General features: G+C 40.3%; 3 protein-coding genes and 1 pseudogene across 3 annotated transcripts; 1 reads left to right on the top strand and 3 right to left on the bottom strand.

Annotated features, from left to right (window-relative positions):
- Positions 1-163: 163 nt before the first annotated feature.
- si:dkey-202e22.2 (netrin-4) lies at positions 164-4,949 on the top strand. The gene is made up of 10 exons (XM_061042378.1): positions 164-613; positions 1,135-1,625; positions 1,714-2,034; positions 2,294-2,420; positions 2,589-2,777; positions 3,051-3,267; positions 3,353-3,480; positions 3,792-3,860; positions 3,970-4,140; positions 4,346-4,949. The coding sequence occupies exons 1-10, from the start codon at positions 487-489 to the stop codon at positions 4,480-4,482; spliced, it is 1,977 nt and encodes a 658-aa protein (XP_060898361.1). The 5' UTR covers positions 164-486; the 3' UTR covers positions 4,483-4,949.
- A 171-nt stretch (positions 4,950-5,120) lies between these two features.
- Positions 5,121-7,660, bottom strand: LOC132977641 (mitochondrial intermembrane space import and assembly protein 40-like). Its single transcript, XM_061042377.1, has 3 exons — positions 7,116-7,660; positions 6,633-6,731; positions 5,121-6,519 (listed from the first exon to the last, which is right to left on the bottom strand). Exons 1-3 carry the CDS (start codon positions 7,135-7,137, stop codon positions 6,170-6,172), a joined length of 471 nt encoding a protein of 156 aa, XP_060898360.1. The 5' UTR covers positions 7,138-7,660; the 3' UTR covers positions 5,121-6,169.
- A 234-nt stretch (positions 7,661-7,894) lies between these two features.
- On the bottom strand, positions 7,895-14,289 carry sec61a1a (SEC61 translocon subunit alpha 1a). The gene is made up of 12 exons (XM_061042376.1): positions 14,172-14,289; positions 13,325-13,392; positions 13,154-13,219; positions 12,974-13,052; positions 12,066-12,197; positions 11,802-11,911; positions 11,232-11,385; positions 10,972-11,132; positions 10,665-10,862; positions 9,268-9,459; positions 9,054-9,130; positions 7,895-8,946 (listed from the first exon to the last, which is right to left on the bottom strand). The coding sequence occupies exons 1-12, from the start codon at positions 14,176-14,178 to the stop codon at positions 8,760-8,762; spliced, it is 1,431 nt and encodes a 476-aa protein (XP_060898359.1). The 5' UTR covers positions 14,179-14,289; the 3' UTR covers positions 7,895-8,759.
- Positions 14,290-16,146: 1,857 nt separating this feature from the next.
- LOC132977226 (axonemal dynein light intermediate polypeptide 1-like) lies at positions 16,147-17,780 on the bottom strand (annotated as a pseudogene).
- Between the last annotated feature and the right edge of the window lie 3,637 nt (positions 17,781-21,417).

Genomic DNA, 21,417 nt, shown 5'->3' with positions numbered 1-21,417 from the left:
ACACGCGTCGGCGGGAATGGTGTTGGATAAATAGAGAGCGCAGTCAGCGCACCCTCTGCGTAAAGACGTACAAGGGACCTGGCCAAGACGCGGCCGTGATAAATGGAGACATTAACAGGACTGTATTTTCATATTGAAGGATACATCCTTTTCATCGTTAAGCTGTCTTGCCTGGACGCGTTTCTTGAGCAAAATCGAAGTAGGCAACTGTCTCTTGGTTACATTTCGTTGAATGTGGACTGCTCATTTTGGACGAGCTGATTATCCATATTTTGCTCCAACCGGGCACATGTCCTGTTAGAAAGATGCCCATGCTGCTCCTGATGATGCTTTGAACTTTCTCAAAGATTTTCTGTCCCAAACATTAATCCCGGGAGGGCATCGGGGGAAAATTCCTGGACGCTTTGCGCATTGCGTAATTGGCAGAGAAATGCGCTTGTCCTTATAGGCTGCACATAATGTCAGGACTAAACTCTGCTGAAAGGCATGTGTCGCTCCATGCATATTGTAAACAAAGAAACAAGGATACACGTGTTTAGTATGCCGAAAGATCGACATCAGATGCTGGCCGCGCTCTGTTGGCTGTTTTTGGTTGTAACGAGGAGCGGAGCAGGTGAGCATCATCATCATCATCTCGCTGGATGTGCTGCTGTCCCTAAGAATCAGTTGCGCCTCTGTAGCTAACCTGACCCTTTTAATGTATCCCTTGGACATGCTATTTTTAATTGGAAATATATTTACAGTGACTAATAAACTGTGTTAATTGTCGATTAAACGTAGCCTATACGTAATGATGTCTTACTGGACGTGGTTTTCCAATAGGAGGTGACGTTTGAGTTGATTTTTTTGCTCTCCTGAAGCCATACCTGGTACTGATTAAACGTGATAGCTTGGTAGCCCTTAACATTACATGTAACTGGAGAGTATAAATGCTGTGGGGATAGGTCAGGATTCAGCAAGCATGCAGTGGCTCAATGGTCATACTAATTAAATATTCATGACAAACACAATGAAAAATATATATATCAAAATATGTATTTTTTAAATTGGCCGATTTAAAATCACTGTACCATCTTAACACTTTAGTTAATATTTCATACATTGTCATATTGACTCTCTCTCACCCTTTGCCAGTTTCAAGATGTGTGGACCAGGCCTGTAGTCCACCTATAGGGAACCTGGCGGGTGGCAGGACTCTCTTCACCCTCTCAGGCTGCTGTGGGAACAGCTCCTTCCACCACCCCCTGTGCCCCCAACCCCCTGCTAACCTCCACCTCTGCTCTGAGCACACCCATCCATCTGCCCACATGACAGACAACCCTTTCCTGTATCCAGACACCTGGTGGGCATCAGCTTTAGGTACTACAGTGCAGGAGAAACAGGATGAGATCTGGTTGGACCTGGAAACACAGTTCTGTCTGTCCCACGTGGTATTGGTGTTCAGGTCCCCTCGGCCAGCTGCCATGGCCGTTGAACGTTCAGCTGACTTTGGAAAGACCTGGGAAACTTTTAAGCTCTTTGCGCACAATTGCAGCTTGGAGTTTGGTTTGCTTGATGATTATTCTCAGCCAGGCTCTTTGTGTACATCTCGTTATACCAGCGCTACACCCTGCAGCAAGGGGGAGGTAAGAGAATATGCACCAAAGGCAATGAACACTTAACAAGGAGATCAAAAAATATTCATTCAGTGCTGATTTTTGTTTCCTCTGACAGGTAATTATCCGGACACTAGACCCCATCAGTGCTAAAACGCTGGACCTTTACAGTCCAGGGGTACTAGCCCGAATCACCCTCACTAACCTCCGCATTAGACTGCTTAAACCTCAGAGCTGTCCTTATCCCCTAAGTCCCCCTGCAGAGCAGACCAGCCCAGCAGCTTCAGCTCTGACCTCCACATCCACCACAGAGAGCTCGGCCTCAGCACCTTATGCTATTTATACTTTACTGGCAAGAGGGACCTGCCTGTGCCATGGGCATGCTGAGCAATGTGAACCACAGAACAGCAGCAAAGGCACAGGACAAGACAGTAACATGGTGAGTGGCTTTTTCTTTGTGTGTAAGTTCATGCCATAGTAAATGAACAACAGCCAGTGATAAACTACAAGTGAGTAAGTCAGTTTCTGCTATGGCCTGTTTTCTGTTACAGTCCTGTGTAACACAGGTCTGACTGTACTGGTCCAGATGTCAAATGTTCATTCTACTGGAAAAAACTTGAAGCCACCTACGTGGATGTGTTTTATAGCTGTCTCGAGACAGCTGTAAGGTCTGATGTAGCCCCAGATGTGTCTTCCAGGTGTCTGGTAGGTGTCTGTGCACTCACAACACAGCAGGGGATCACTGTGAGGAGTGTGCCCCGCTCTACAATGACCGTCCCTGGAGGCCTGCAAACAGCAGCAGTGGAGAACCAAACCCATGTCAGAGTAAGTGATGGTAGGGGATACATCTTGGTCCTAAAAAAAATGAGAACAAAGAGTATGGAAAAAGTATCAGAGGATATGTGTGGTAGTATTCACTTTGAAATAAAGACTTACTTCTTCCTTCTTCTCTACTCTATCCCTTTGTCATCTCTCCCACCGCTGCAATGTCAGAGTGCGAGTGCCACAGTCACACGGATAGCTGTCATTTCTCTCAGCGGGTGTGGATTTCCTCCGGGGGCACCAGTGGAGGGGTTTGTGATGACTGCGGACATAACACTGCTGGCCGCAGGTGCCAGCGCTGTCGCCACGGCTACCACCGACACCCATCTCTGCCTCTCAACTCGCCACATGTTTGCATGCGTAAGAGACAAAGACAGGGGCAGGGTGATAGCCTGATGTGTTTTCAATTAATCTGAATTTTTTTTTTTTTTAAACAACACAAACAAATTAAAGGAGTTTTGAATTGACCTTGTTTGAATAATCTATAAGTCTGTGGTTCACATCCAACAGAACTACAATTTTTTGAGGCTCCATCTGCCAGCATCTGTTTGTAAATGCATTACTTAACATTAAAAGAAAAGTCATACTTCATGTTGAGCAGCTAACAGAACTATGCCTGTGTCTATTTCACAGGCTGCTGGTGTGATCCACAGGGCACAGAGCCTCCTCAGAGTGGAGAACAGGGACCTTGGTGCCACCCTAGAAGTGGTCAGTGCCACTGTAAATCTGGGGTAGGGGGCACCAGCTGCAGCCAATGCCTGCCTGGTTATTGGGGGTTTGGAGAGGAGGGCTGTAAACCATGTGCCTGCTCTCATAGCTGTGATCAGACCACTGGGCAGTGTCTGGACAGGTAAGCCATGGCCTCAGAATTGAACTCAATGTGATGAATTGCTAACACAAAACCTTGACTTGGCGTATTCAATTCAAATTTGCAGCTACTCAAATAATCAGGTGTTCAATGTGCCCATCGGTGGAAAAGTCCCTGCTCTGGATCATATCCTCACAATGGAAGAAGAAGGGCAGTGGTCGAAGGATCAGGCAGTCTCTGCTCTACATTATACAGGTGAGTTTGTAACAGCTGACGTTGAAATGCTCTCTTTGTTGTTCATTGATAGGATGGATGTTTTTATAAAGTTTTATCCAAAAGGACTTGAGTTGAAGTTGTTGAAGATGTCTTTTCATTCCAACTCTAACTAGTGGAATGTCTTCAAGGACTTCAAATAAGTCCAGCTGCCCTTTGAAAAGAGTTTGATATATTTCCCACAGGACGACCGAGAACCCTCACAGAACATTTCTAGATGTTCATCTGCCTGGCTTAACTTTTAAAAATGCACATTAAAGTGGATCAGATAATAACTGAATGTCTGTACACAGGGAAGTGTAGCTGTAAGGAGAAAAAGCTGAGAAGTGTGTCTGACCTCTGTAAGACCAAACATGATTATGGTAAGTAATGAACTATTATTCTAAGTTGTTCAAAAACTTTTTGTTAAACTTTGATCTGTATTTTTTTTTTGACTCTTCAGTCTTCTGTATAACTGTGTTACCATGACAGTGATCAAGGCCAGTGTGCTGTCTGCTCACGACAAAGGCAGCCATGCAGAAGTGCAGGTCAAAGTCTGCAAGGTCCTTCGATCAGGCCATTTGGCTCTCAAGTTTGGGACCATCAGCATCTATCCTCTGTCTTGGACCAGCCGCGGCTGCACCTGTCCAATTTTAAACCCAGGTTAGAATAGTTTCTATAAAATAAAAATAAATTGTGAAACTTACACGAAGCAATGTTCATATAGAAGCTGTATGTTTTCTCAGGTGCTAGGCATTATAATAATAAATGATAAGGTGACCCAATATTGACTCAAGATTGTAACATTAATCTAACACCGTAAAGATGGATTTATTTTCCGATTAAACCAATTTTCCTCCTTCTTCAGGTATGGAGTACCTGCTGGCAGGCCCAGAGGAGGCAGGGACTGGCCGACTGCTGGTCACCATGCAGAGTGTGGTGGTCCCATGGACACCTAGACTCGGTCTGCTTCTGTCAGAGGGCCTGAGGAATGGATGTCCATGAACTTTATAATTTATAATCCAAAGATGGCGATTACAATTCAGGGAATTTCCCAAAGTAATGTATTCATGAGCAGCCAAAGGCTTGAAAAGAGGCATCAAATTATCAACGAGTCAAACTCAGGTTCAGTTAAAGGTGCACTATGGAGCTTTGGTAGAGAAATGTACAGATTATTTGTATGTCCATAACTATATACACAAACTGTCCTCAAGAGGAAAATTTGGTCCCTGGAACCCTGTAGATAAAATGTTACGTGAGAAGTGCAGAGCCCGCAAGAATGAAACCGTAACTCTCCTGGTAACTTTTTAGCTCTAAACAGTGTTCCAGGGACCCATTTTTTCCTTTGAATAAAGTTTGTGTATTCAGTTCAGAAAATATAGGATAGAATTGTTTCACTTCTCCAACTTTCAAATTTCACTACCAAATCTACATACAGCTGTGCACCTTTAACAAGGAAACATTTTGAAGAAAGATACTCAGTATTTGAGGGTGTGCAACACAAAATAAAGACTGACATAAATAACTGAGTGGTCATATTGTAAAACATGTCTGCAAATGTGACATTAAAGGCATCATATCCATATAACATATCTATACAATACAAAACATCTGGACTTGTTCAGTGTTGAGTTCAAGAAATCTTTCATTCAATGTTTTATCTCCATTTTTATTAGCAATGTAACTCAGGAATAACTTCGAAGTAGTTCTTTCCTATACAGTGAGCTGTTTTTGTCAATTCTTACTTCACATGAAACCAAGGAAAAATCAGACATAAAAGTTTTGCACTTAAACGAGCACAGGACAAAAAAACAGTAAGCTGAAACTGTCCAATGATTATTTTAATCCGCATGTTTGAGAAAATCAAACCCAAGTCTTTTAAAGCCTGAATGACATTGGTGACCACAGATCTACCAGACAGTGTTAAGACAGCAAAATCAGTGATGCAGTGAAACATGAAAAACCACCTTAAGGCCGGATATGGAGTCAGTTCTAAAACGATGACCATTGCTCATATGGCAATAGATGAATAGCTGGAGATCACGAGGCTCTACAAGTGCCAAACAACTCACTTCCCTGTATGTATCATTTTAATGTGTATGAATGGAAGCTATAATAGTTGGTCCCTCAAGAGATGGAAAAAGGGGACTAAGTCCATGATTAAGTTAATGAATAGTCAAACTGCATAGACTAGAGGTTTTGTATATTTCTAGGATAGGCTGAGCATTTCTCATATTAGTCAATCAGGTTCTAGTTTACTGTCTCATATATATATATATAATTAGTTTCTATCATCAGTGCAAGTGACATCCTTGAACAGTGACATCAACAGGACAACACACAATTAGGCTCTTCTGATTGACATGAAAAAATGCATATTGCGTATAGAGTGAATCTATTAGCTAATGTCCCTGCAGCAAACATCTTGACCGGTCATCCTTAAATCACAATATTAAATGATTAGAGCAAATGAAGTAGCCTTTACTTTTATTCATGTGTAGGTCTTTTCTCTGCGTTCCTGGAGTCCTTCTCTGATGGCCTGTACATATTGACAGTGGGTGTCAGAGCTAGGTTGGTAAATCCCCCTCTGCAGGCTTTAACAGAAGAAGAGACCAATCAGATCTCCCAGAGGAGGGTGATATATGCTGGGCAGTGCTTTCACACAGAGGGCCTGGATGACAACAAACTGACATTAGCTGACAGTCTGGTTGTCAGTAGGTAACGTGTTGTCAGGACCTGGGGTAGAGTCAGTTTCAGGGGTTAAGGTAGAACTTTCAGGTGGGGCAGCAGAAGCAGACCCAGAATCAGAGTCTGCCTGCGGAGAACTTTCTTTTTCTTCCTCCTGAGGATAAAGCTCGGGGTACCTCTGCATGCACTCTTGCATGTTACGGAAGTTGTCGATGCACTCAGAGCCCTTCACCTCTTCCTTACTGTAGTGGAAGCAGGAAAAGGCCTCCTTGAACTGAGAACCACAAGGTCCACTTGCCATGCCGCCCAGACACGGGCAGTTCCAGTTGATGTCTCCATTTGGCAGGATCAGGCCTAAACACAGGAAACCAGATAGGAGCAAGTTCACTCTACAATGTGGAGGTAAGGGGAGTTTGAAGGTAGTGCAGACTACTACAACGATTAAAAATTAAAAATAAATCACTTACCCTGTTCCTCGTAAGGATCATCAGGGTCCTCTGCAATGAGCTCAGCATTGCTAGGTGTCTCATGATCTTCCTTGGTAACAAAGATTATCCGATCTTTCCCTTAAAAGGCAAGAAAAAACAGTACAGTTGTAGAAGAATATCGTGTCGTATGTTAAGTGAATTTACTTGCAATACAAAAACAAATAGAAAGTATAGCTGCAGTGTTTGGCCCTGAGGACGGACTGTGCCAGCTGGCTTTGACCCGAGTTAGCCTGCTCTGTAGTTACATATCCCACAGGACTCTCACTAGACACTACAGCTACCAAAGTCTTAAGGTCTCATTATCTTCGACCATGCAGTCAGCCTTTTTGTATCATTGGTAAAGGCTAAGCTTGTTGCTCGCCATGTATCTAACCTCCTGTGAGTTAGCCTAGCCTGGTGGCTCGCTCGATGACATTGCCCTGCCATGGAGTGTAAATTAATGAAATAAAATAGAAGAATTACCCTCTTGCCTGCAGTAAGACATGTCTGCCGATGTTCTGTCGGTCGTGCCGCGTCCTCTGTGATGAAAGATGTCAGCTATGAAAGAAAACACTCAACAACAGCTCACAGGTCTCATTTGACAAGCTAGCCGGCGTCCAACAGCCGATACCCCCGTCTGACCTGTGTCCACATGTAGGCGCACGATAATGACGTCACTGCTAGAAAAATGTAGTCTATACGAATTGCGTTTTACTAATTGTTGTAATATATAGATTTGCACTTTGTTGAGGAAATGTCTGGACATTTTACATGTTAGAATGTTTTTTTTTCAAGTTTCAGACTTTACAAAATACGTTGAAAAATATCCCTCTATTTACATTTTAGAGGACTTATGTACTACGTTACATTGTGATATAACTTTTATTTTTCAAAATTTGATATATTTTGAAAAAAACGAATCAAACAATTGTTTGTACATTTTCAATAACTGAATGTTCAATAAGCAAATGTCCTCCCATTTACAAGCTCCATTATGTTTGTATGCCTTTCTGTGGCCTTCGTGCAAAAAATAAATGAATGTGAAAAACTTGTTAGTGGTGTTTTTATCAGACTGTAAAAATTAATTTCGGATGCAAACTCAAATCTGTTTATGAAACTGTATCCCCACGTTTACCATAACACTGACATTGAGTGACCCCTTGTGGCTCATACGTTAGTCCACTTTTTGAAAAACAAATAGCATCTTGTAGTCTCTTCTTAACACCCGAGGTAAAGTACAAGACAATGAGAATCGAAACAAATGTGTTGGAAAAACAAATCCTGTTCTTTTTAATAACACAATTATGTCTGTTACATTAAGTAAAAACCAAAATGAAACCCCTTTTCATCCCTATCAAACCCACCCTCATCCCGACCATCTCGGCAGTATTGAGCAGCGACTCATTCCGGGGGAAAAAAAAAAACAAGAGCATGGCGACACAGATAGACAATTTCCTTTGAGGAGCCAGAGACAGCGGACAAACACTGTGCTCTACATAAGACCAGAGTGAATATTAACATAGTCCATCGTTTAAAATATCAAAAGGAAAAATAAAAACCACCAACAACTTGTCTGAGATTACCAGAAACCTTAACAGACTATAAGCACATTATATTTATTCTTTTGCATCCTACTACAGGCCCCTAGAAAGCTCGATTGCTATCTGTGACATGACATGACATGGCTTCAACCCCCTCCAAATGTCCAGGCACAGTGCTTCCAGCTTAGAATTAAGCACATCTTGAAGCTGTCTTAATGTTCCTTGAACATGCTGCAAAAACAATGCCTGAGGTATGTCCAAGACAGCGCCTCACACTTGTGTGCTTTTAAGCATTCTTCATCTGATGAGACAGTCATTTGGGACATAGGCAGCCTGCAGACAGATAGGTTGTAGATATTGGAGGAAAGACTGCTGAGAGACACAACATTATGATCGACCCTGGGAGTAACCAAAGCAGTTTTCTCAGCATTCACAGGCTGGAGGTGTTATGGTGGAAAACAAAGGTGGTGGAGAGAAATCAGTTATCCCAGTGGGGAAAGAAACTGATTCTGCAAATTGCAAAAAATCCAAAATAAAAATAAAAGTTATGTGGGTTGGATTATTTGTGTCTGAAGGTTGGTATTCTTTAGAAGAGCAATGCTCCCATGCTGCCCATTTCGCTCTGCTCCTTTACAAAGATTTCAAAGTACTGGTAGATGATGGTTACAGCCAAGAGGATTCCCGTACCCGAACCAATGGCACCCAGAAAATCTGCCATCACTGAGAGGCCTCCTATACACAGGCCACCAAAGGCAGCAGCTGTGGGGATGTACCTGAAAAGAGGAAAGCGATTAAAAAAACAGAAAAAAAAGATAACTTTTCTTCTGCTGAAGATAATCAACATGAAACCTGAGCATCTATCTGACAGGTTACTTTGTACCTGTTGAGCTCATGCACCATAGATGTCTCTCTGTGTCCCCTCATTACCATCTGCTGCTCCTTCAGCTGCTTCGCCACCTGTGGCAAAGAAAATTAAACATGCAGGTGAACACAAGTTAAAAGTAATGTGACATGAAGCACAATAAGGTGCTGTATGTTTAATCAAACACTTACAGCTCGACTTTAAATTGCTTTAGGGTCAACCAAGAACTTACATCTTTGGCAGAGGAACCGGAGACCTCTATCCAGGTTTTGGAGAAAAAGGCGCAAGAGCCAAGCATGAAGACAATGTAGATAACAGCATGAACCGGGTCGTCTAGAACTGAACCAAAAGACTCAGGAGGAGAAAGGTAGTAGCAGAGACCCCCCACTGGATAGGCCCGAGCTGGTCCGCCACTGGTCGTATCCTGAACATAAAAATTATTGTGTTAGTATGATGCTGCATGTCAGACCAGAGAAACGAGAGCAAAGACGTCTGTACACTCATATAGTCACCTGGGGCCTCATTTATCAACAGTACGTAGAAAGTGTTCTACATTCTGTCTTACTAATGAAATTTAGAATGTGCTAAAGTACAAAAAAAAGATGTATTCATCAAACATGCATGACAGCGATAGTACGTACAATGGGAGGTAATCAGTGTTGATAAATCTCACATGTTCTTAACCAGCAGGCTCGTGCACGTTTGGGGATATTTGCAATCAGAAACGCCTCCACTAAACCATTTATGGTTGCAACACACCTCTTTAAAAACCATGGGAATATGTTTACCTCGCCGGAATAATACGAGAGCAAAGAAAAGGGGCTTCATTACAACAAGAATAGAGGTGGATGAGGTTGAATAAAAACGGTAATAAATAAATAGAAAAAATAAAATAAGGTGCGCTTAGTGACCCAAATAAATTATTTGTTTTTTTCACGTAGTCAAAGTTACTAACAAAAGAACAAATGCTGCATGAGAGAAGGTGACAATTTCTGTCAATTCCGTTGTTCAGAGGAGAAAACTAAAAAAATGAAGTTTGAGCCAAAATACTCCACAATTTAACCCCAAAACAGTGCATTCACAGCGTCATTGGGGGCACAGCTCTCTCTGGGGAAAGAAATCAAACAGTGACACTCTCACAAGACAACAGATCAGTGCGCTCTTTTGAAACACACTTACTGCAGAGCTCAAGGTCGCCAAATCATTTAATAATGCAAAACGAGCCATGATGTAACATTTCAAATGCCTCTTTTTAAGGTTTTAAGACCAATTAAGGCAACGTGTCTGTTTCAAACTTGGGTTTTTAATTAAAGCAAACTCAGAACATGCATCTACGTTTAGAGTGATTATGGTGTGCTGTGACACTCATAGTGCTTTTTATTCGTAGTTTCAATCTTCTACTGCTAGATTCTGTGTGTAAGCTCAGAGCTGTGCTTATATCTGCACACATTTCTAAGTAAAAGTACAAGTTGATGAACTCTACTCTTTGCGTGGGACTGTTCTTAGGCACTCATTACGCACAGATCCGTGCTCACGCACTGTTGATAAATGAAGGCCGAGGTCTTTAAACTGGAAACTTCATAACTGTGACAGGGTATGTCACAGTCAACACATCCCTACGATACTTACAGACCACGTTCCCAGCAGGTTGACCAGGAAATTGCCACTGAACCGTGTTGAGAGCATCTGAGAAATCACGTAGAGATTGGAGACCAGGGCAGATTGCAGGATGATGGGGATGTTGGAGGTGTAGAACAGTTTGATGGGGTAGGTGTTGTACTGGCCACGGTAGCGTGCTGACTTGATGGGCAGGTCCACTCTGAAGCCCTGAAGAGTTTATTACATGTGACAATCAGTAAGTACATTTTTGTTTAAGAACTGGTAAGTAATTTAAGCAAGTACAATAGCCAGAACTTAGTTTATAATGCCAGCTCACCTGGAAGTATATGACCACTGCAAACACGAAAACAGTTGCGATCAAGTTCATGAGGTTAGGCAGGTTTTGTCTGTAGAAGGCCTCTCTCAGGGCGCGCACCTTGTCTGTGCGGGTGGCCAGAAGATGAAAGAGAGCAATGATGGCTCCCTCAAACTCAGTACCTGGATTAAAAAAAGGGAGTTGCAGGGATAGTATTTATAATAGGATTAAAACTCATCAGAATTAGCTTTAAAATATGTCTATTCTCAGAAAAATCGTACCTCTGCCTGTGTTGACAGTGGTGGGGCTGAAGGCCTTCCATACAATTGTCTCGCAAATGTTGGTTGCAATAAAGAGCGAGATACCAGAGCCCAGACCATAACCCTTCTGAAGCAGCTCGTCCAGCAGCAAGACAATCAGACCTGCAACAAAGAGCTAAAGAAATAGATGGGATGTTTAATTAAGCTGATTAAGAACAAGGAATAGTAAAATAGCCATTTAAAAAACACCTATTTAAAATAAAACATTTTTACATTTATAGTGAATTTTCTAATATCTACCTATTGCAAGAAGGGAGAAGATAACTTAAATAATTTGTTGTTTGAAAGACAACCATGCAATGTTGTCAATGTCAGGAGCCATTTATATTTGACCTCTTAGTGCTTCACACAATACATGTCTCAAGATTCATTCTGAAAACCAGGCTAGATGACAAACTCCTACAGAGAATTTGTGACGAGTACATATTTTGGTAGACTTATATAATTAATGCAGTAAAAATCAATAGAGGGTTTTCAAATACAACATTCCAAAGGTCGGACGAGAGAGCAGCAGTATGAGTTATTATTAACCTGGATGATGATAAGCAAGCATATGCCAGCACCCATCTCTGAGGGGTCTCCATACATGCCAGTCATAACATATACAATGGCTTGTCCTATGGTGATGATCATCCCGAACACTGCAAAAAGAGAGAAGAAAATGATGTACTGGTTTCAATCTTGTTGAAGACAGATATTTCTGTTGTTACCAGTACAGCAATCATCAAAGCGGATAAAAAATATCAAAGATATATTAGTTCTAAAAATAGCAAATGCAAAGAGGAGTAGACCTACATTTCTGAGCTCCATTAAAGAGTGCTCTGTCTTTGGGAGTGTCTCCAACCTCAATGATCTTGGCACCAGCCAGTAGCTGCATGATGAGACCTGAGGTGACGATGGGTGAGATACCAAGCTCCATCAGAGTACCTGGAGGACAAAATAATGAGAATAAATGTCACTGTATGCCTCAGTTAAGCCGTTTTCACATATGCACTCCGGATAATATCTACATATTTACAGGAGGACTTCTCCGGAGATTCTCCCGACCTAGCCGTTCACATATGCTCCTCACAGCGGGGGATTTTCCCTGTCAGAGGGGAGGGGGCTTGGGGGATTTCCCGACGTAAGACGTGACGTAAAAAAACAACGCAGAAGTAGCGGCTGTAGCAACAGAGTCCGCTACACGACGCTATAATGAGAATATTTGCCTTTATATCAATGCTATGTGTAATCCAATGGAATGACAACATCCGAGCGGAGAACAACATACTGAGGAACAGAAAACATAATGCAGCCGTTTAATTACGTGCACGGAGATCATAGTGGTCACATGTAGACACTTTAAGCAGTCACTGTATATAAACGTCATTCTCTTTCCATTGGCTGAAATTGAAATCTCCGGAGTCTATGCTGCCGCGTTCAGACATCAGCTCACTCTGATTTTTTGCGGATAAAATACTAGGGGTCATGGCCTAAAGCCCCTCCGGGTAGCCAAATCTCCGGAGTTTTTCAGGAGATTTCCGTATGTGTGAAAAGGGTTTTAGTATAACAATGGTTAGTATAACTGAATCAGTACTGAAGGGCCCTCTTCTGTTGACCTTTGATCAATCACAACTGATAATGAGATCATATCAGGCTTGAAAACAATCTTGACAAAAGAATTTCAGTGATTAAGTCATTTTCTGTTTGTATAAGTCAGGCACCTCTGTTGGAAGCCAGGATTACTCTCATCCAGTAGAAGGGATCTGCTGAGTCTGAGGACATGATGCCAAACAGAGGAATCTGGATTTAAGACACAAGATACAAAAGTTGTCAAAAACACACAGTAAAAATGGAGGAGGTTTAAGTTCTGAACAAAGGTTTCTTCATCAAAAGATACCAACCTGACAGCACACCAGGAAGATGAATAGCGTGATGGCGGTCCATAGTACTTTTTCTCTAAATTGAATCTGTGAGGATTAACATGGATTAGATGTCACTCGTGTGTCTATTTACAAATATGGAGTTCAGATACTATGCAACTTTATAACGTATGCCAAAAGACTTTAGTTTACCTTTCTTTCTGGTTTCTGAATTTCTGGCAAGACCGCACAGAACGGCTTGATGACCTCCAAAAATTTAACTAAAGAAGAAAATTGTTTGGTTAAAAGACATTGCATTACTGTACATGAAACATGATGTGATCATCATTCATCTCAAGAGCCTGGATGTTACGTCATCACTATCCACAAGCCAAACAGCTGCCAGAGGTCAATTGGTCAATGAAGCACTTAAAGTAGATTCCTTACAACATCTGGATCTGGAAATCAAGTTTAACTAATGATTTAGTGGTTTGTTGTTACTGGTAAACAGCTTTGTGTTGATCAGCTGTGTCAATCATTGAAATTGACTCTGACAGCAGGCGATTACACGTTTGCCAATGAAACAATTAGCTGGCAGCCAATGTGTCATTGCAAATGTATCGATAAACCCAAATAAACATATAGAATCAACAAGTTTGAAATAAGAAGAAGAAGAAGCGGAACTATACCAGAAAAACAACTCATACAGCTAGCGTTAACTACCGTTAGCATCATGCTAACAAACCTAAAATCACAAAAGGAGTGAGCAATCACTCTGACAGAGGAAGCCTACTCCAATGCGAAGGTAGCTGGTTTGGATAGGTTCCTATCTCAGAAACAACCTCCCGTCATGCCAGTTCAGCAAAACAACATGTGTTTAGAAATAACAGAAACTCCTGAAAATTACCTCCCGTTATAAGCTAGCAAAGGCTTACAACCTAAGATTAGCCAATTAGCATGCAGACGACCACTTTACGTGTATTATTGTCTGAAATTAAAACCCCAGCGGGCATTTCAAATCACTCTCAGTACATGTTAAGACGAGAAGAATGTCACATACTTCCCATGGTGTGTCCTTAGGCCGACTCCTGCCGTGTTACTGGTACCAGTTTGAGTGGTTAGTGGAGTCTGTGTGTCTCCATCCAGCCGCTCCGTCAGAAAAGAGAGAGCAGTAGAGACACGTCACCAGACGAGCTGCTGACCCACGTCACTACTCTGAGACGTGCACAGACCGTCACTACACTGCACGCTGTGTATAGTCCAATCTTCAAAACTCTTTATATACACCTTTTGTCAATCCCTTTACACTAAAAAAAACTGGATTTAAATTTCAACATTTGTAATTTTACATCCTGTAACACAGAGCGCTCCCATCCTCCAGAGGGCGCTCTACTCTACACTCATCAGTAGCTCTGATAATCAACTACAAAGCATGTTCTCTGTCGTGAACACATCCAGCACTGAGCTGATGTGAAGGCAAAAATAGCTATACGAAAGATTAATGTAGCTCATTATGTTCATCAACATTGATATCCATCAAGACAAAAAAAAATGTCCAGAAACAGGCCTCATGCAAATGACTTAATCTATTAACACTGCTGTTTCAAAATGACTTAAGTCGTTGCAATGATTGACAGCGAAACTATAATGTACTCAAACATGGTACATCTATTAAAGTTGTTTTTTTTCTACTTGTCATGGATTATAACAAATTGTTTTGTTAAGCAATGAAGTGTCTTTAGTTCACATGCTGACTAAAGATATGCTGGTTGTACAGTGCTCACTGGTGTGGAGTGCTGTGTATGTGTGTATGTGTGTATGTTTGTGTGTGTGTGTGTTTTGGTTGAAGAATAAGTCATTGTGTGACAAGCCAGCTGTCACGTGTCTCTCCTTCTTGACTGGACCACAGCACCTGCAACTGTCCTCTCCTTACTCTCTCTTCTGCTTCCTGGTGTCTGCATTATGTTTGTCCTCATCCAGAAGTGGGACGGACACCCTACCCTCCTCACTTTATGTGGTTGTATCACTGCTGCTATCTTATGCAGAAATAATGCAGCTATGTTTCCCCCAGGGTGTTTTTAAGATAACGACAACTCATTAGGGAATATTCCTGGAGTGAGGAAAGTCCCTGTCAACTTCTCTACCATCTTAAACCATTCAAGCATCTTGAACAGCTCGGACAGACATTTACATAATGTAAGAAAAACAATCTTACAAATAGGAGCCAAAGTGTTTCAATAGTTTGTGGAAGTATCAGTTTAAATCAAAGTGTTTACAGAGGGCATTTGTAAAAACAAGCTAGCACCCCTGTTGGATGAGATTTGAGATCCTTTAAGTTAAGTACAGAGATAAGAGCCCATTACAAATGTAATCTCAGTTAGAGTACTTAGCGTATTACCAGTAAAATAAAAGTATTGCTTGTTTAAAAAAAGCCTTTCATTTATATACTTTAATATCATTTTGATAACCATTTGTCATTTAACTGTTGAACTGGATCTAAGGGTATAGGTTTATTATCAATGATTTCTTTGGTTAATTAATCTACTGAGGTTTATATATTTTTATTTTCTGCTTGTTAAAATTCAAATACAATGAAACATGTCTAAACAATGGTCCAAAAACCTCTGAATTATTTTATTTGCAGTATTATTCATTTTACCAGAAGATCTGAATTCCCACATTTTGAGAGACTGACTGATATTATTGCATGAAAAATTCAACAACTTATCAGGATACCAATAAAAAAAAAGAGAAGAGGATTCAGCTTTGATTTCACTTTCTGTGAAGTTCTATCAACAGTTATTATCAGGTTTTTATAAGAGTCTTTTTAAACACCCCTAGATGTAATTCCTTAACTTGGGAGAACCCTGTCAAATTTGAGGAGAAAAACAAAGTACTCAAGAACAGTAAATCTACTTAAAAATGGTACCTGGAGCGCATTTTTCATTACACTATTGACAAATATGACAGTCAAGGCAACATGTAATGATTCTTTTATTTAAAGTAAAATGGTCACTCTGTGTGTGGTGTGAGGATCATTTGCAGTTGGGCTAAAGAGGAAAACAAAATAAGAATATTAACATCATAACCACATCCACTACAGGAACAAACAAGTTTGAAGTTTATTAAAATACAGGATCAATGATGTTAAGACCAAACATTATTTTAGAGGAATGCTGCCCTCTGCTGGATACTAAACCGAAAAGCATTCGATAGTTATTCCTTCAGCTTCTGTGGCAAATACTGTATATTCTCTATACTATCGATGGATGCCAATATTGGAAAACATTCCACATTTGTATGCTATCTATTGTTACTAAACACAACAAAAAAGTGAATGTCCTTACTTTTTTCTCCTTGTCAACCTTTCCCTGCACTGACTGAAGGGCTTTCCTCAGACCAAAGGCCACACAGCTTTCATTCAGAGTCTGGTAGACAGCAATAGTCATTTTAATCTCATCTCTGACCTGCGAGAGCAGCTGGCCCCTCTCAGCACACCTGACGGTCACCTGTCTGATGAGCTCATCTTAAAGAAACAGAAAATTAGTAAATGCAACAGTAACATATTTGAGGAGAAAAATGTGCTTTCAGTGGTATACAATATACTTCACAAGAAAGCTGTATGGCAATGAAATTTAAGCCATGTGTACACAAAAAACTGGTTCAAATTCTTGTTCTTTGATCCTCAATCCTTGTCAACACAATAGCCTCAGTGATCACAAATATCAGAGCCTCCTTCTCACCAAAGCACTGAGAATAGAGCTCCCTGCGGACAGGGCAGAGTCCTGTCTGTCTGGCCTGCCTCTGTTGCAGCTATGTGGCCAGCAGCTCCTTCAGGTCAATAACATCTGTTCTTGTAGGAGGTGCACTGGACACTTTCTGCACCCACAGCTGGGTTCCTTCAGTCCATTCCCTGCAATAACAGAAGTTTAGATAAACTGAGTGGATTGAACTTAATGAATGACACACTGTAGATGGATGCAACTGTACCTGGGTGGAAGGATGGCGTTTAGGATCTTCTTAGCTTCCTGCTTGGTGGTGTCAGTAGAGGTGGGTTTGGATTTTGGAGGTGGTGGAACAGGGGTAGACCATTCCCCCACCTGCTGTGGACTCACTTTTAAAGGGCGCCCCTGTTGTGAAAAGTACTTCATGTTACACAATGAATCAATTTTCTTAGCCTGAAATACATGATACAGTATAGTCATCATCATTTAATAACTTTAAAAAGCTTTGGGGATTGAAAGATGTTGGTAAAAAAACATAGAAACAGCAGCCATTATAGCAGGAATATCTGTACGGTCAAAACTATTTTCTCCATCATGCCTAACTTTGACCACTAGACGTCGACTAAACTCGGCTGGTGTTACTAAACGTACCTTTGGTGATTTGCTGTCAGTGCTTTCCCTGATCAAAACTGGATGATCGTATTTGAGGAGAGATTCGGCTGGTGGATTCATCTTTTTCAATCTGATAATTTCAACTAAATAAAAGCAGAAACTGTTTGGTCTGTGATTCAGCTACAGGGATATCGCTGCTGTTTTGAAGGATGCTATTCTTGCTCACTTTTTGTGTTGTCATAGCAACAGCGTCCCAGCGTTGCTTTTCAGTCTGACCGTCTGGAATCAGTGGTTAGATTAATATTTAGTAAGTGGTTTTGTATCTTTTTTTTTTCTTTTTTTTGTCAATGCGCCACACATGCATGCTTTTCAGCTCATTTTTCGAGTATTATGTTGCATTGTTTATTTTTTTGGTATAATAATGTTATTTTTTTTTAAAAAGCGCTACAAAAGACGACAGCTTTTTTTTTTTTTTTTTTTTGTTCTCAAGTAACCGAGAAGGAACACACGGAACGATTTACAGTAATCAACAGTAAACACTCCCACCGCCCCCTGTGATATACCTCACCTGATAGACTTATGACCTTGAGCCATTGGTGTTGAAGAATGATAAAAATCAATACTGTAATTGACCAGAAATCTGTTTAAAGTAGTCACAAGTTTACTCTGAAAAACTTCAGAAATCACTAGGCTATTCAACTGATTGTTTTTACCCTTGTTGTTTGATAAAGACAGGACATTTAGTCTACAATTCTACAATTCACTTAGCAGACGCTTTTATCCAAAGTGACGTACATCAGAGAGGAAGTACAACACTAATCCATTCATACACCGCGACTGAAGCAGCGGGAGCAATGCAGGGTTAAGTGTCTTTCCCAAGGACACATCGGACATGTTGCTCAGCTGGGGATTGAACCCTTGACCTTCTGGTTGAGAGGCAACGACTACCAATTGTGCCACAGCCGCCCATTTAGTAACATATGATCATGCATGCAAACATTATGATGATGTAAATTAATAGCCTATAATAAGATGAAGAACTTTGTCAACCCTGAAGTATTAATGCCAGATTGCTCCAAAATAACTGCACAACAGTAAGAATAGCACGACAATGCTGTGAATATAAAGCAGCCTATAAGGCCTAAATGAAAAGAAGCAGTAGCAAATAAAATAAACATTGAAGCACAGTAAGTTCAACCCTAAAAAGGCTCTATCAGTAGCGTTAAAAATGGTAATGACCATACAGCTCCCAATATTCAAAAGTATTACTGCACATGATAATGGGTTATGGTTAAAATTGCTTATTTTCAAAATTGCTATATGGCTTCATGGCATCTGTGTTTTAGTCCATGTGGGGTAATAATCTATGGGGTATTTGTTTTTCTCAGTATTTTCCAATTAGGATCCCTTTATGTGCGCTCATATATTTATTCATTTTTAAATTTTACTTTATTTATTTATTATATTTTATTTCACAGGGACAGTGCATATTAATCAACAATTCACACCAGAGTTAGCCAAAAGGCTAGTTTCCATCAATAGTCTCTCTCCAGATTTTGGAATAGGCTCCCTAAAAATAACAAAATAAAACAAGAAAGGTTGGTACCAAATATGTATTCAGTGTCTTTTTGTATTTATTCAAATCAACCTGACTAAAATCACAAATCGTTTAAAGTTACTTGTAGTTTCCTGAACAATTGTGAAACTACTCAACAAACCCAGTCTGGTGTCACATAGCACTCAAGATATAATATTTTTCTTTTGGTCTTTGATTTGTTTTGTTTTGCTTGTTTGTCAAATTAGCTCTAAGCTCACTCTGGTAGAATGCATCAAATGGCAACATGTATGTTAAATATTGTACATGGTCCATTTACAAATAAAAGAAAGACAGAATAGAAATGTGGTTTCCCTTTTTTTTTTCAAGGACCAACATTTAGGGTTTTGCATGAATTGTTTGACACATATTAAATAAATGTGCATAGAATAAGTGGCTGCAGAGAATGCATTTAAACACATGAAGGCTTTCTGAAAAATAATCTATTAAGTAGATTCTTTTAATTTTTGGGAAAAATGTTGATGGTTCCATTTTCACTAAAATTATGGATGAAGCTCTGTTTTTTCTAATGCTGTTATTCCTCCTTTTCCCCTCTAGAGCTCAGTGTTCTTCCAGTGGTGAAATTTAGAGCCACGCTTCTCATGAGTGTGTGTGTGTGTGTGTGTGTGTGTGTGTGTGTGTGTGTGTGTGTGTGTGTGTGTGTGTGTTTTATGTTGAAAATCTAATCAACTGATAGAAGACTGGTCCAGAAAGTTTAGACTGATGAGATACACATGTATGAAGGCTCCAATCTTTATGCACTATAGTCCGTGATAAACATGGGTCAGTGGCTCAGTGTGCCACCAGTACTGTACAGCCAAGGTGCTTCATCAATAACACAATTAAAGAATGTTTCACACACACACACACACACACACACACACACACACACACACACACACACACACACACACACACACACACACACACACACACACACACACACACACACACAGACAGAGAGGTTGGTGGTATAGTCTGCTCATCTGCCTCCAGATAAAGACATATTTGTAAATGAGGTTACATAATGAGCACAGCGCTGTGAGCTAACTTGAGGTGAGGACATACAAATACCACAAAGCCTTCCACTCACCTCTGCTGCTCTCAGAGTTTTCAACAGCTTGTTATATTTTAGATCTAGTGTATATTTTTCACTGTTTGGGAGACTCCAACTTTGATATGTTATTTAGGAGTTACAGTAACACTGGCTAGAAGAAATGCATTTTTTTCAATTAATATATTTACTGCATTATGTTGTGTATTAACTGATGAGATACGTATCTCACATGCTAACCCTGCACTTCAAATTAGTCCCAATGCAAACAATTACACATAGGTAATCCCTGTGATCCCATTAAATAATGTTCAGTATTTTTCTTAAATGGAGGTAATTGTGCCTGTGTGCAACCTTCACTAATGTAAACTCACTAACGTGTCTTTGAACTAAGGCGAAAAAAACCTGGATGATTGTATTTCCACATTTGCATTGAGACTAACATATTCTAGAGTTGGGTGTATAGGCTCAGGTTCTTAAAGATAAAATAATCTGTGTTTTACACTTGAATTCATCAATAAAGCCTTCACATCACATGCAATAAGGTTTCTTTACTCTACATCCTTTAGTAAAGCCTTTTGATATTTGATCAATAAAATACTAATAAGCACACTCATTGGATGATAATTCATATTTGTTGTTTTTGCTAATCAAAAATAATCCTAACCAGGTTAATATGGAACAATAGTTGCTGCAAATATGTCAGCAATTAAATACTAATAACAGAAATATAGATATATATATATATATATTGTATCTTGTTACACAGGAAAATGGTCTTTGTAAACGGGAAGTTCACTTTGTGTTCACATGGTACGATAAACAAGATCTTAAAATTGTTTAATTCCTTTACTAGAAATTAAGTATTTAAATAACTTACCCCTTCATTAAAATATATTGTTAAATCAAGACAGAAGGCACCATTGGCTGTACATAATCAAAATACATTTTATTTATAAAGCACTTTTCAGGGAACCCAAAGACACTGTACATTCTTAAAAAAGAGAGAACGAAAGATGACAATACAGTACGAACAAAGTAACAACCATTGGAACATTACACACAGGTCATAAAGACAACAACATATAGGACAAACAGAAACAGAAACACATCACATTCATACACTGAAAGCTCTTTTGAAAAGTTGAGTCTTGAGTAATGACTTAAATGTGGACGAGTTAGTGCAGTGATGAATATTTGTGAGCAGGGAGTTCCAGAGATAGAAGCTATAGAGAAGGCTCTGTCCCCCCAGGTCCGGTGCTTGGTTCTAAGTGGGAGAGAGGTTGGCGTTGGAGGAACGGAGGCTGAAGATGTGTGACGG

This window comes from Labrus mixtus, chromosome 7, assembly GCF_963584025.1.
Source record: "Labrus mixtus chromosome 7, fLabMix1.1, whole genome shotgun sequence".
NCBI lineage: Eukaryota > Metazoa > Chordata > Actinopteri > Labriformes > Labridae > Labrus > Labrus mixtus.
The sequence above is the reverse complement of the archived record's forward strand: the minus strand, read 5'-3'. Positions and strand labels throughout refer to the sequence as shown.